We start from the raw sequence: 12,315 nt of genomic DNA, 5'->3' as shown, positions 1-12,315 counted from the left end.
GGAACAGTGACCAGCTAAAAAAAACTGCTGAATTAAACTTTTATTTAAAAGTTATTTTATTTCAGAACTTTTTCTATGTTTTTTCTAATTTAAATGTGAATCATTTTGTTGATATCTTACATGTTGTTCTGTGATTTGAGTATATTCACATTTTGTCTTTTAATTTCATGTGGTATAGTATTTTTGTTTTGAATTTGGTTGCTTTAATTTTAAATTATTAAATAGCTTTGGAAGCCACTTTTGCTACTTAGTAAGTTTCTCATTTCAATTTCAGATACTTAGATTTATAAGTCAAAACCTGTTTGGAAGTCAATGTTAACTCATTCAATCATAATTTTTTCTTTTGTAATGCCAACAGTTTACAAGCAAGTAGTAATCTCAAAGTTTTTTCTATTGTTTGTTTTCAATTCATTGTTTTTTGTTAGTTTTGTTTTACCAACGGCCTGTTTGCCTATCGATCTATCCATTCATCTGTCCATCAGCAGAGCACTGGTTGGTTTCTTTTGGTTTCAGTTTATCTACCCAAGCATAAGAAGCAGTGACACCTGCTGGTAAGACTGAAAACTCCTTTCCAGAATTACTATGGAGTTACCCAATCTATGCCAATGAACCCTGAGGTAGCAAGTTCAGAGAAAAGAAAAATGAAAGCAAATAGCCCAATTATAATATAATACTTCAACTATTAACATGACAAATTATTTTTAAAAAGACAAGAGAGTCTAATAGCTATTATAAACCACACAGGAGACTGTAAGCAGCGATTCATTTCATTCTACCTCAACTCCTCTCCCCACCTGCTTCTCCAGATCTCAGAGAAGAGACTCACCCTCCTTCACTCATAGCATACCAACATCTTTCCATGCAAAGGTCCCTTTTTCTTGTTTTACTTTATCATATTTTCCCCAGATCCCCACTCCCATCAACTGTCTGCTCTCAACCACACTCACTCTAACATAAATTATTTTGCATATGTAGAAGTTTTAAATAATCACAAATCATATTATAAATAACAAATCATGTTATAGAACTCGAACTTTTCCCCTACTTAATTTAGTATAAATTTTAATACTTTAGTCATGTTACTTATACTTTGGGTTCATTGCCTTTGGATGTTGCAAAATATTTCAGAGTATGTCTTTCACCCTATTTTATGTATCTGTTCTTCAAGTGATGGACATCTGTGCTGCCTACAACTTCCTGCTACGATGGATCTATGAATGCTACAATGAGTATCCTTATATATTTGCCTTGCTCCACAGAACGGCTGCTACAAGCTGCACTTATTAACCAATAGGGTCTGAGTGTTCCCATTTATCCAAATTCTAGCTATCGTTTGGTATTTATCCCCATGTTCCACTTTTTGCCTCTCTAATGAGTCTAAAAGTGGTATATCGTTACTTTAATTTTTAATTGATTATCAATAAGACTTAACATTCCTTAGAAAATGCATTAGTCATTCAGGTTTCCTTTAACTGTCTAACTTTTAAATTAAGTTCAGTTTATCATTTTTTAATGGTTTGGGATTTTTTAGGACTTTTTTTTAGAATAGTAAAACTGAGAGGAAGGTACAAAGATTTGCCATAAATATACCACCTGCCCTGACACATGCATAGCCTCTCCTACTATCAACATCATTCACCAGAACAGTATCTTTTTTTAAACCAAGAATAAAACTACATTGATATCATAATCACTCAAAGTCTACAGCTTATCTGAAAGTGAAAGCCGCTCAGTCGTGTCTGACTCTTTGTGAACCCATAGGAATAGTCCATAGAATTCTCTAGGCCAGAATACTGGAGTGGGTAGCCTTTCCCTTCTCCAGGAGATCTTCCCAACCCAGGGATCAAACCCAGGTCTCCCGCATTGCAGGCAGATTCTTTACCAGCTGAGCCACCAGGGAAGCCCAAGAATGCTGGAGTGGGTAGCCTATTCCTTCTCCAGGAGATCTTCCCGACCCAGGAATCAAACTGGGATTTCCTACATTGCAAGCGGATTCTTTACCAACTGAGCTATCAGGGAAGCCCATAGCTTATCGTAGGGTTTGCTCTAAGTGTTGTTCATTCTATGAGTTTGGACAAATGTCATTATATATAGTGACATATATCCATCATTATATCTTAAGAGTATTCTCACTTCCTCCAAATTCCTCTGCGCTCTGCCTGTTCATTTCTCTGCCCCTCATGCTGTACCCCTAGTGTACCCCAAATCACCCCAAAACAATCTCTTCATTGTCTCCATAGTTTTGCCTCTTCCAGAGTATCATATAGTTGGAATCATACAGTGTACAGTCTTTTCAGATTGATTACTTTTGTTTAGTAATACGCATTTAAGATTTCTCTCTGTCTTCCCTGGGAGTTCAGATAGTAAAGAATCTGCCTGCAATGTGGGAGACCTGGGTTCAATCCCTGGGTTGGGAAGATCCCCTGGAGAAGGGAATGGCAACACACTCCAGTATTCTTGCCTGGAGAATTCCATGGACAGAGGAGCCTGGTGGGCTATAGTCCATGGGATTGCAAAGAGTTGGATACAACTGAGTGAACACTTTATGTCTTTTTGTGGCCAATAGCTCCTTTTTTTTTTTCTTGTTGAATAACATTCTGTTGTCTGGATGTACCACAGTTTGTATATCTATTCAATTACTGAAGGACATCATGGTTGCTGTCGAGTTTTGGCAATTATGTATAAAGCTGCTATAAACATCTGTGTGGAGATTTTGTGTGGATGTAAGATTTCAACTCCTTTGGGTAAATATGATCATTGGATTGTATAGTAAGAGTATCTTTAGTTTTTTAATAAATCACCAAACTGTCTTTGAAAGTGGCTGTACCATTTTGCATTCCCACCATAAATGTATGAGAGTTCCTGTTGCTCTACAGCCTCATTTGCAGAGCATGTGATGTGGTCAGTGCTATGGAATTTGGCCATTCTCATAGGTGTATATTGGTTCCTTTGCCAGTTTTTGATGGGCATCCAATTCTTAACTGCAATACTTCCTTGCACATTCTATACATTAATCCCTTGTTGACTTTTGACACTGTTACTACCTTCTACCAATCCAGTCACTTTGTTTAGAGTCTTCTGATAAACAGAAATACTCTATTCTGATATAGTAATATCTATCAATTTTTCATTACATTTTTTGCTGGGGGAGTCTTAGTGAAAAATATTTCTTCACACTAGTTCAGAAGGATATTCTCCAATATTTTATTCTATTAACTTTATACTTTTAAATTCCTTATTTAGTTTTTTAATACAATTGGGGAATCCCTTCCATATATGGTGTTCAGTAGAAATTCAATTTTTTTTCTTCAATAAGTGAGTGAGTTTTTCGAAACCCTCATTTCCCACTGGTTTATGATGTGACCACTAATGAATGCCAAGTTTTCATATATAGAGAGATATTTCTAAACGCTATTTAGTTTCATCAGGTTTTTTCCCTCATATTTGTGCAGAATCACACCATTTTCATTGCTATGGTTCTCTAGTATGTATTCAATCCCCCAATTTGGATTTCCTTTTTAAAAACTGACTTAAAAGAGAACTTAATTTTTCCAGATAAGTTATAGAAAAATGTGTTGCATTTCTCAAAAAATTCTGTTATAGTTTTAATTGGAATTGCACTGAGTTTATTGGTTAATTTGGGGAAAATTAGATTCTCCACAACATTAAATCATCCTGTCTGGAATCATACTATATCTCTCTAGCTTATAAAAATTTTTCTTTATGATCTTTAATGAAATTTTGAAAATATTTTCTCCATAAAAGTCTTTATATTTTGGATTTTTCTACTTAACTATCAAAGTTTTTTTTTTTGCTATTGTGAATGGAGAAAGAAACATGACTCTCTCAATTAATATACCTTGTTATAGTCTTCGGGAAACTCTAATAAGAATTTATCATCATTTAATACCCACTCACCTGAAATGGCTTCAGAAACGTTTCTTCCATTGCTAGCCTGCCATATTCAGTGAAAAGCTACAAGGAAAATCACACACCCGCACACACACACACATGCACCCACACACACAAAGAGAGAAAACTTCAGTATCTTCTTGGCTTTCTTTCACTAATTTTTTTCTTTAGCTGTAACATAATACTGTATTATTAATACTGCAGTAATCATTTTAAGTAACTAAGTATTAGATTAGGTAGAGCTACAGTAATCATATATTTTAAAATTAAGGACATAGTCCATTTTAAAGATAACACCTGTTATATCTAGAATGTAGGACAGTTTTTTTGTGGGGAAGATAAGAGACAAAGAAACATGTGAAATGACCTTTCAAAGCAAAACTTGCATAGATTAGACCAGAGAGCTATAAACTAAGTAGGATAATTTACAAAAATTGTTGCCTGGGGAAATTTAATGGCACAATGGCCTCGATTATTACAAAGGCATACAGGTGTTTCAGCAAGCTCCGGGAGATAGTGAAGGACTGGGAAGCTTGGCGTGCAAAGCCTGGCGTGGAAGTCCATAGGGTCGCAAAGAGTTGGACACGACTTAGCGACTAACCGACAATAACAACAGACATTTGGTTTAAAAAGTGAAGAATCAAATAAACCACCTTTTATTTTTTATCGCTCCCAATTGAGAGGTACCATATCATTTTGTTTCGCCAGAAATGTAAGGTTTTAGAGAACATAGACTTGAGGGGGTCCCTGTGACTGGGAGTGACTGAGAGTTCTGTTCAGACTGGCCAAGTGGGTTTCCCGATGTGCACAAAGGAAATGTACAGAGGCATCTGAGGTGGGGGAGGGTGCTGACACAGAGGACTTCCCTCCTTTGGCCTTTTAGAATAGCCCCCAAAGAATTACATTGCCTCTCCTGTGAAAACTGGGAATCTAGAAAGCAAATGATAATAACTAGGTATCTGATTATAGTAATTAAATGAAAGTCTGGAATATTATGTTTAAAAGCTGGTCTTGGAATCAGAATCATTACTCATTTTCATCAGAATCATATACTAACATAATTTGAACTCACAATCTTTTCTGAGAAAGGATGAGGTGATGCCATTTACAGGAAAAATTTTTAAATGATCTCGAAAAGAGACTGAGTACTTACTCAGTATCACAGTCCAGAATCAGCCCTGTTTCAGAAACCTTAAACCGGTACTGGATAGTGCCCTGTCACTGACTGGCTAGGTTATGACACACACCTAAAGAAGCAGCTGTACTCACTCAGAGAAGCATCTAACAGTTATTCAGCATGTCGTCTGTTTTTCATAATTGATCAGTGTGATGCACCAGAAACATATTTGGGAGTAATGCTAGATGTGAACTCCAAATAATAGTTCCAGCCTCACATATCACCCTGTGCTATTATCCTTTGTTATCTGTTACACTGCATAGGGCCCTTATTGCCAAGATAATATATTAAAAGCAAAATTTTCTGTAAAATATGCAGGAGGCTATCAGAGAAAAAATAGGTTTTTCTATAAATATGTAGCTAATAATAACAAGAATTGAAAGAGAGTAGAGAGTGTGACAGAGATGAGAACTACCTTTAGGAAATATCTAATCTTCTACTAATTTGAGATTTAAATGCTGCCTGGAGAGTGAAAGAAACACTGAGTCCAATCAGATGATGAGATTTCCATTTCCACTCTGTCACTAACTGGCAACTCATTCTTTTTCAGAAACAATTTCTCATTCATAAAATATTAAGGATAAGTTAGGTGTCACTGAGGTTTCTTTCAGATATAAAATAGAATTCTATGAGTTACCATCAGGTGTTCACCCATAGCTATAAAGTGGTCCACAGGAAAACAATCTGGCATATAACTGTTATTATACTAACAATTATTAAATCCTTGACCATAAGACTTCAACTTCACATTCTGGGCCATTTTTAAGCCAAAGGTTCTTTTTCCTCTCTAATGTGCCATATATTTTCCTATATACAGGGTTGACAAGCAAGTAGCTTTATTGAAACAAAGGACTTTTAAAACTGAATTAGAAAGAACATAAGCATACAGGGTTAGAACAAGAAACCTGGAAATGTGACAACTTCCATTTGGTTATGTTTTTAAATCTTTCTGACTGTTACACTTTCCAAGTACAAGAAGGCCTGACGAAATCTCAAAGTTCTGCTATACATGCCCAAAAGATTACCAGATATATAAAAGAGACTATAAATATTGTTACCTGAAGGTGCTGAAGATCATCCTCTTGGACATTTTGAGATAAATTATAAACCTTGATTAAGAAATAAAATCAAAATGAGAAAATAATTAGCAACATACTAAGCACTTATTTTGCTATTCTCTATTTTTGAAACATCTATTATCATAAAATCAAACTCTTCCGTGTATATTCTTCTATAATGATATTTGTAAGACCTTGAGAGAAAAGTAAAGAAAGCCGGAGAGACAGTAAACAATGCATTAATACAATGATCATAAAACTGTTCCAGAAATATAGTAGCCACCTGTTTTGGAGGCAGAATGTTAAAATTATATTAGTATTAAAATAATCATTCTTATAAGCTTACCAAAAGAATAGCAATCTGGATCTTAATAACCCATATATAAAATTTTGTCCTGAAAAATTATATTGGCTTCTTTACAATCAATTATTTAAGTCTATAGAAAATTTCATCACAAGGAAGTTCTGAATATGCTGCTTACATCCTCAGACACATGCTTTATTGCTTCATGAATAGATTAAAGTAAAACTCTTTTTTTTCTCCTGAGAAAGAGGATAAATATCAGTAACTTCAAAGAAAAGTTAATGACGTTTGTTTATGTACTGATACAAACAGTATACTTTGTGTACTTTTTCAATAACAGATCACTTCTCCGATAATAATAGTCATTACTAAGGACTTAGCAGATTTTTCAGTGAAAATATTTAATGCCTACAGGAAAAATATAAATAATAATTATTTAAAAGGCGAAAATAATCTATTTTTAATTGACTTGTTAGAAGTTAGATATTAAGTCAGTATTTTAAAGGCTAATTAAATTAAGAAATATATTTTTAGAAGTTAGTCAACCTTACTTCTTACATCAATGAATAGATCATTCAGAGAATCAACAAGGAAACATCAGACTTAACAACACATTAGATCACACTGACTGAACAGATGCATAAAGATCATTCTGTCAAAAAACAGCAGAATATACACACTTCACAAGTGAATCATTCTCAAGGACATGTCAGGTCACAAAACAAATCTTAATAAATTCAAACAAGAATGAAATCATATCAAAGTGGCTTCTCCAACCACAATGGTATGAGACTAAAATCATTCACAAGAAAAAAAATGGGGAAAAAAACAGGAAAATGTGGAGATTACATAATGCACTACTGAATAATCAACGGATCATGAAAGAAATAAAAGGAGAAATTTAAAGTACCTAAAGATAAATGAGAACAGAAATACCACATATCAAAATCCATGAGATGTAGCAAAAATGCTTGAGAAGAAAGTTCATAGCAATATGGGCCTACCTCAAAAAACAAGAAAATTCCTAAATAAACGATTTAATTTTACACCTAAAGAGACTAGAACAAAGCCCAAAGTTTGTAGAAGGAAGGAAATAATAAAGATGAGAGCAGAAATACAGAAAATAGAGATTAAAAAACAATGAAAATATCAATGTAACTAAAAGATAGTTGAAAAGATAAATAAAATCAACAAGTCATTAGCTAGACTCACCAAGAGAAAAAGAAAGAGGGTTCAAATAAATAAAATCAGAAATGAAAGAGGAGAAATTACAACTGATACCACAAAAATACAAAAGATCATAAGAGACTACTATGAACAGTTATATGTCAACAAATTGGATGACCTAGAAGAAATGGATAAATTTCTAGAAACATGCAATCTCCCAAGATTGAATCATTGAAAAAGAAAAATCTGAATAAACTGATTACTAAAAAGGGATTGAAACAGGAATCAAAAAGCTCCCAACAAACATAAACCCAGGACCAGATGGCTTCAATGGCAAATTCTATAAAACATTCAAAGAAGATTTAATATCTATCTTTGTAAAAACATTCCGAAAAAATTTTCAAATCCATTTTATGAAGCCAGCATTATCCTGATATCAAAACCAGAGGACACCACAAAAAAAGAAAACTATGCCAATTCCCTGATGAATATAGATGCAAAAATCCTCAACAAAATATTAGCAAACTGAAACCAACAATACATTAAAAGAGTAAACAAACCACAATGAGATACTACCTCCTACCTGTTAGAGTGGCTATTATTGAAAAGATAAGGAACAATTACATGTTGGAGAGGATGTGGAGAAAAGGGAACCTTCATATACTATTAGTAGGATTGTAAATCTGTGCAGCCACTAGGGAAAACAGTATGGAGATTCTTAAAAAAGTTAAGAACAGAACTACCATATGACCCAGCAATTCTACATTTGGGTATTTATCTGAAGAACATGAAAATACTATTCAAAAAGATATATGCACCCTTATGTTCAATATATCACTATTTATAGTAGCCAAGATACAGAAAGTCCTTATGTGTCCAACAATGGATGAATGGATAAAGAAGATGTAACACACACACACACACACACACACACACACACACACACACACACACACACACACACACACACACACACACACACACTGGATTACTGCTGCTGCTGCTAAGTCGCTTCAGTCGTGTCCGACTCTGTGCGACCCCATAGACGGCAGCCCACCAGGCTCCCCCATCCCTGGGATTCTTCAGGCAAGAACACTGGAGTGGGTTGCCATTTCCTTCTCCAATGCATGAAAGTGAAAAGTGAAAGGGAAGTCGCTCAGTTGTGTCCGACTCAGCATGCCCCCACGGACTGCAGCCTACAAGGCTCCTCTGTCCATGGGATTTTCCAGGCAAGAATACTGGAGTGGGGTGCCATTGCCTTCTCCAACACTGTATTACTACTCAGCTCCAGCCTTTGTAACAACATGGATGGACTTTGAAGATATTTTGCTAAGTGAAATGGGTCAGATGGATAAAAACAAATACCATGTTATTTTACTCATGTGGAATAAGTGAACAAATAAAATAAAAATGAACTCACAGAGATCAGATTAGTGGTTACCTGTGGACAAGAGGGGTGAGGGCTGGGCAAAATGGATAAAAAGGGGTAACTATGTGTAATAGATGGAAACTAGACTTACAGTGTGATCACTGTATACAGAAGGTGAACTATAATATTATACACCTGAAACTTATACTTATTAAAAAAAACTAGTCAGTCATAGGTTACAATCATGACTTTCATTTTAAAGTTCTTTATAAAAAAATTCAGTCTTCCTTCTATCCATTTTTTCATTGTCCTAGCTACACATAACGCCCTGGTTGCCTGTTCACTAGGTCCATTCTCCCTACGTGCTTATGATCTCAGCTTTGATTTGCTCATCCTAACCACTCTGCCTTTCCTACCCTTTAAAATTATTTTACCTTTCTTTAATGGTCTGTTTCTTGGTCACTTTCTCTTCTTGCTCTTTCTAGTGAATAGAAAATATCTAAAAATTATCTTAAAATGTTTATGCTATGTGTTCTATAATCATAGTAAAAGCCTTAAGGGCTTTCAGGACAATTCATAAAGTGTACAATAACTTCAAAAACAATACTTAAGAAAGAGAGAGAAAAGGAGAGAAAGACATTTACTTTCCTAAATGTACCTTGTGTGTTAGTCACTTGGTCATGTCTGACTCTTTGCGACCCCATGGACTGTAGCCCGCCAGGCTTCTCTGTCCATGGAATTCTCCAGGCAAGAATACTGGAGTGGGTTGTCATCTCCATCTCCAGCAAATGTACCTTAAGGTACTATAAAAAGTTGTGTGTGTGTGTATATATATATATGTATATATATATTACATTTAGTAATGTTTCTACTAGGTATGTAAAACAAAATTTACATCCATAAATTTTGTTTCATTAAATATAACTTAGAATAGGTGGTCACAATGTAACTACGTACATTAAAATTATTGAGTTTGAAGTGAGTGAAGTGGCTCAGTCGTGTCTGACTCTTTGTGACCCCATGGACTGTAGCCCACCAGGCTTCTGCATCCATGGAATTTTCTAGGCAAGAGTACTGGAGTGGGTTGCCATTTCCTTCTCCAGAGGATCTTCCTGACCCAGGGATCGAACCCGGGTCTCCTGCATTGTGGGCAGACACTTTACTGTCTGAGCCACCAGGGAATTGTAGACTTTAAATAGAAAAAATTATCAATAAGATAATGTTTTCTGATTAAAGTAGGTAATTTGAAAACCGATCAGAAATTATATTACAGTAATTAGAAACAATTCTACTCTTAAAGAAATAATAAGAACTGGTATGCTAATTGAGTCAAATAATATATATATAATTTACATTTCTGTTGTTAGTCTCACTACCACATTTACATAGAAATACATATATTTATAATTTTATTTAAAGAAATATCCATCAAAATGGATTTATTTTATTCCATACCTGAATTGAGCTGATCATTGTGCTAAGGGCAAATACTGTGGCTGAATCTCTCAAAGTTGACTGACTATCAAAGGTTCCCTGAGTATCCATCAATAGCACTGCAACCTGTAGGGAAGTAGAGCACATTATTGATAATTTATAGAACATGCAGGGCATTAGGGTTACCACAAAGTTAACACCATAAGGACTAAAGCAAATCATCAGCAATGAATATTTACTAGGTAACTTTTCACACGTGCCATGAATGCCACTGAAAATAGAAATATTAACTTGCTGCTGAATACTATAATGATTAAATTTCACTGGCAATCCAACAAAACAGAAATAGCATTGCTAATTGATCTGCTGTTCTACTATACCTATGATTTTGCCTACTGCACCTATGATTTTGCCTACTGCGATCAATAGCAAGTAAGCTGGGAACAAAATAAGATGCTACCCACTTCCCTTTTAAACTTCATGTCAATGGTCAAAATTAGTTTTTAAAAGAGCATTTTTGAGGATCCTGAAAAGTAGTAACTGCTGGTAAGTGAAAACTCAACTTTCTTTAAGAAGTTCACATCATACCTTTTTACCATCAGGTTTATTGATAAGGAAGATTTCACTCCATATCTGGATTCCTGTGGTCTCTCGTTCAGAGCCCCCTCTCCACGAAAAACCGGTCAATGGTTCATTGTGATCTCCAACCCAATCAACTGATTCCTATAAATTAAGAAAGTCCATGATACTAAACTAGATATGTGGTACAGGTTCTCCTACTCACCCGTACCAGTTAGTATTCCTCTTCAAATCTAGACAAAAGGGAAACAACATATACACATCTATTATACTGATACAATTGCCTTATTTACACATTCAAAAAAATTAATATAGAAGAGCAATCATATGTCACATAATATGCTACGTCCTGGGGATACAAAGGTATCATTCCAGATAAGAGGAAGCTCACAGCCTAATAGGGGGGACAGACATGATAACAAAGCATTATGATGCGATACATGCATGCCAAAATGGGCGTGTATTTTAGACATAACTGGAAGCATATAGAAAGAAGCAACTAACTCTTAGTCAGTTAAGACATCACAGGAGAAGCGATACTAGAGCTAAGACTTGAAAGATGTTTAGGCATTTCCCAGGTGAGCAAACTCAGTGAGGGCATTCCAGAAACAAAGAAATAAAGGTATGAGAGAGAACATTATGTCAAGATATACACAGTAATAATATACACAAATGCTTCTCTATTGGGGGAAGAGGGAACAAATGGCAGGAGGATAAGCACCTAGCAGTAGGTGCAGAACAACAAAATCAAATCTGTTACACTTTAATTTGAGCAAATACTATTTAACATAAGCAACATGAGAAGCATTATCAAGTATTTCATTCTAATGTTTATTTCACAATTAAAATTATGGTTATGCCTGAAACTACATAACCTGAAAGAATGGAAAGTATTCTAATTTTGTTCATTCAGTTTTCCTACTTGTGTTAAGCAGTGTACTAATGTTGGTATGACAGACATAGAAAATGGCAAGAATTTTGTTTGTTTTAAAAGCCTGAATGTATTTTGGTCATTCTGTTCTCGTTTTGTTTGGAGGCTAGAGATAGAAGATGTTAAAGTTAACATTACAAAGTTGTTCAAAAATACCTCACCTACATAAAAGTTCAGTCCAAAATGGATAATTATTATATAAATGCATAACCCAAAGTTTCTTTGTGTAGTATGTCTATTCTGCCTCAACATCCATATTTGCATCTGAATTGCTATGGGTAAAAGGGCAGACAAAAATACTGGTATGCTCTCAACCTCTAACTTTCTGTTCCCCAACTCTAATCTCCTATTTATCCTTCTGCTTTTGGTTGGTTGCATGCCCCT

The 12,315-nt window shown here is 34.9% G+C and overlaps 1 protein-coding gene across 2 annotated transcripts in view; it reads right to left on the bottom strand.

Moving 5' to 3' along the window:
• The window catches only part of ATL1 (atlastin GTPase 1), a 67,388-nt gene that overhangs the window by 29,990 nt on the left and 25,083 nt on the right, over positions 1 to 12,315 (bottom strand). For both annotated transcript variants that reach the window (XM_043471642.1, XM_043471643.1), the window contains exons 3-6: positions 11,010 to 11,144; positions 10,443 to 10,547; positions 6,148 to 6,198; positions 3,919 to 3,975 (exon numbers count right to left, since the gene is read on the bottom strand). In XM_043471642.1, coding sequence (XP_043327577.1) covers positions 3,919 to 3,975; positions 6,148 to 6,198; positions 10,443 to 10,547; positions 11,010 to 11,144 — 348 coding nt within the window. The remainder of the gene's footprint in view (positions 1 to 3,918; positions 3,976 to 6,147; positions 6,199 to 10,442; positions 10,548 to 11,009; positions 11,145 to 12,315) is intronic.

The sequence above is a fragment of the Cervus canadensis genome, chromosome 6, assembly GCF_019320065.1.
Source record: "Cervus canadensis isolate Bull #8, Minnesota chromosome 6, ASM1932006v1, whole genome shotgun sequence".
Lineage (NCBI taxonomy): Eukaryota > Metazoa > Chordata > Mammalia > Artiodactyla > Cervidae > Cervus > Cervus canadensis.
Note: the sequence above shows the minus strand (reverse complement) of the source record. Positions and strands in the feature narration are given on the sequence as shown.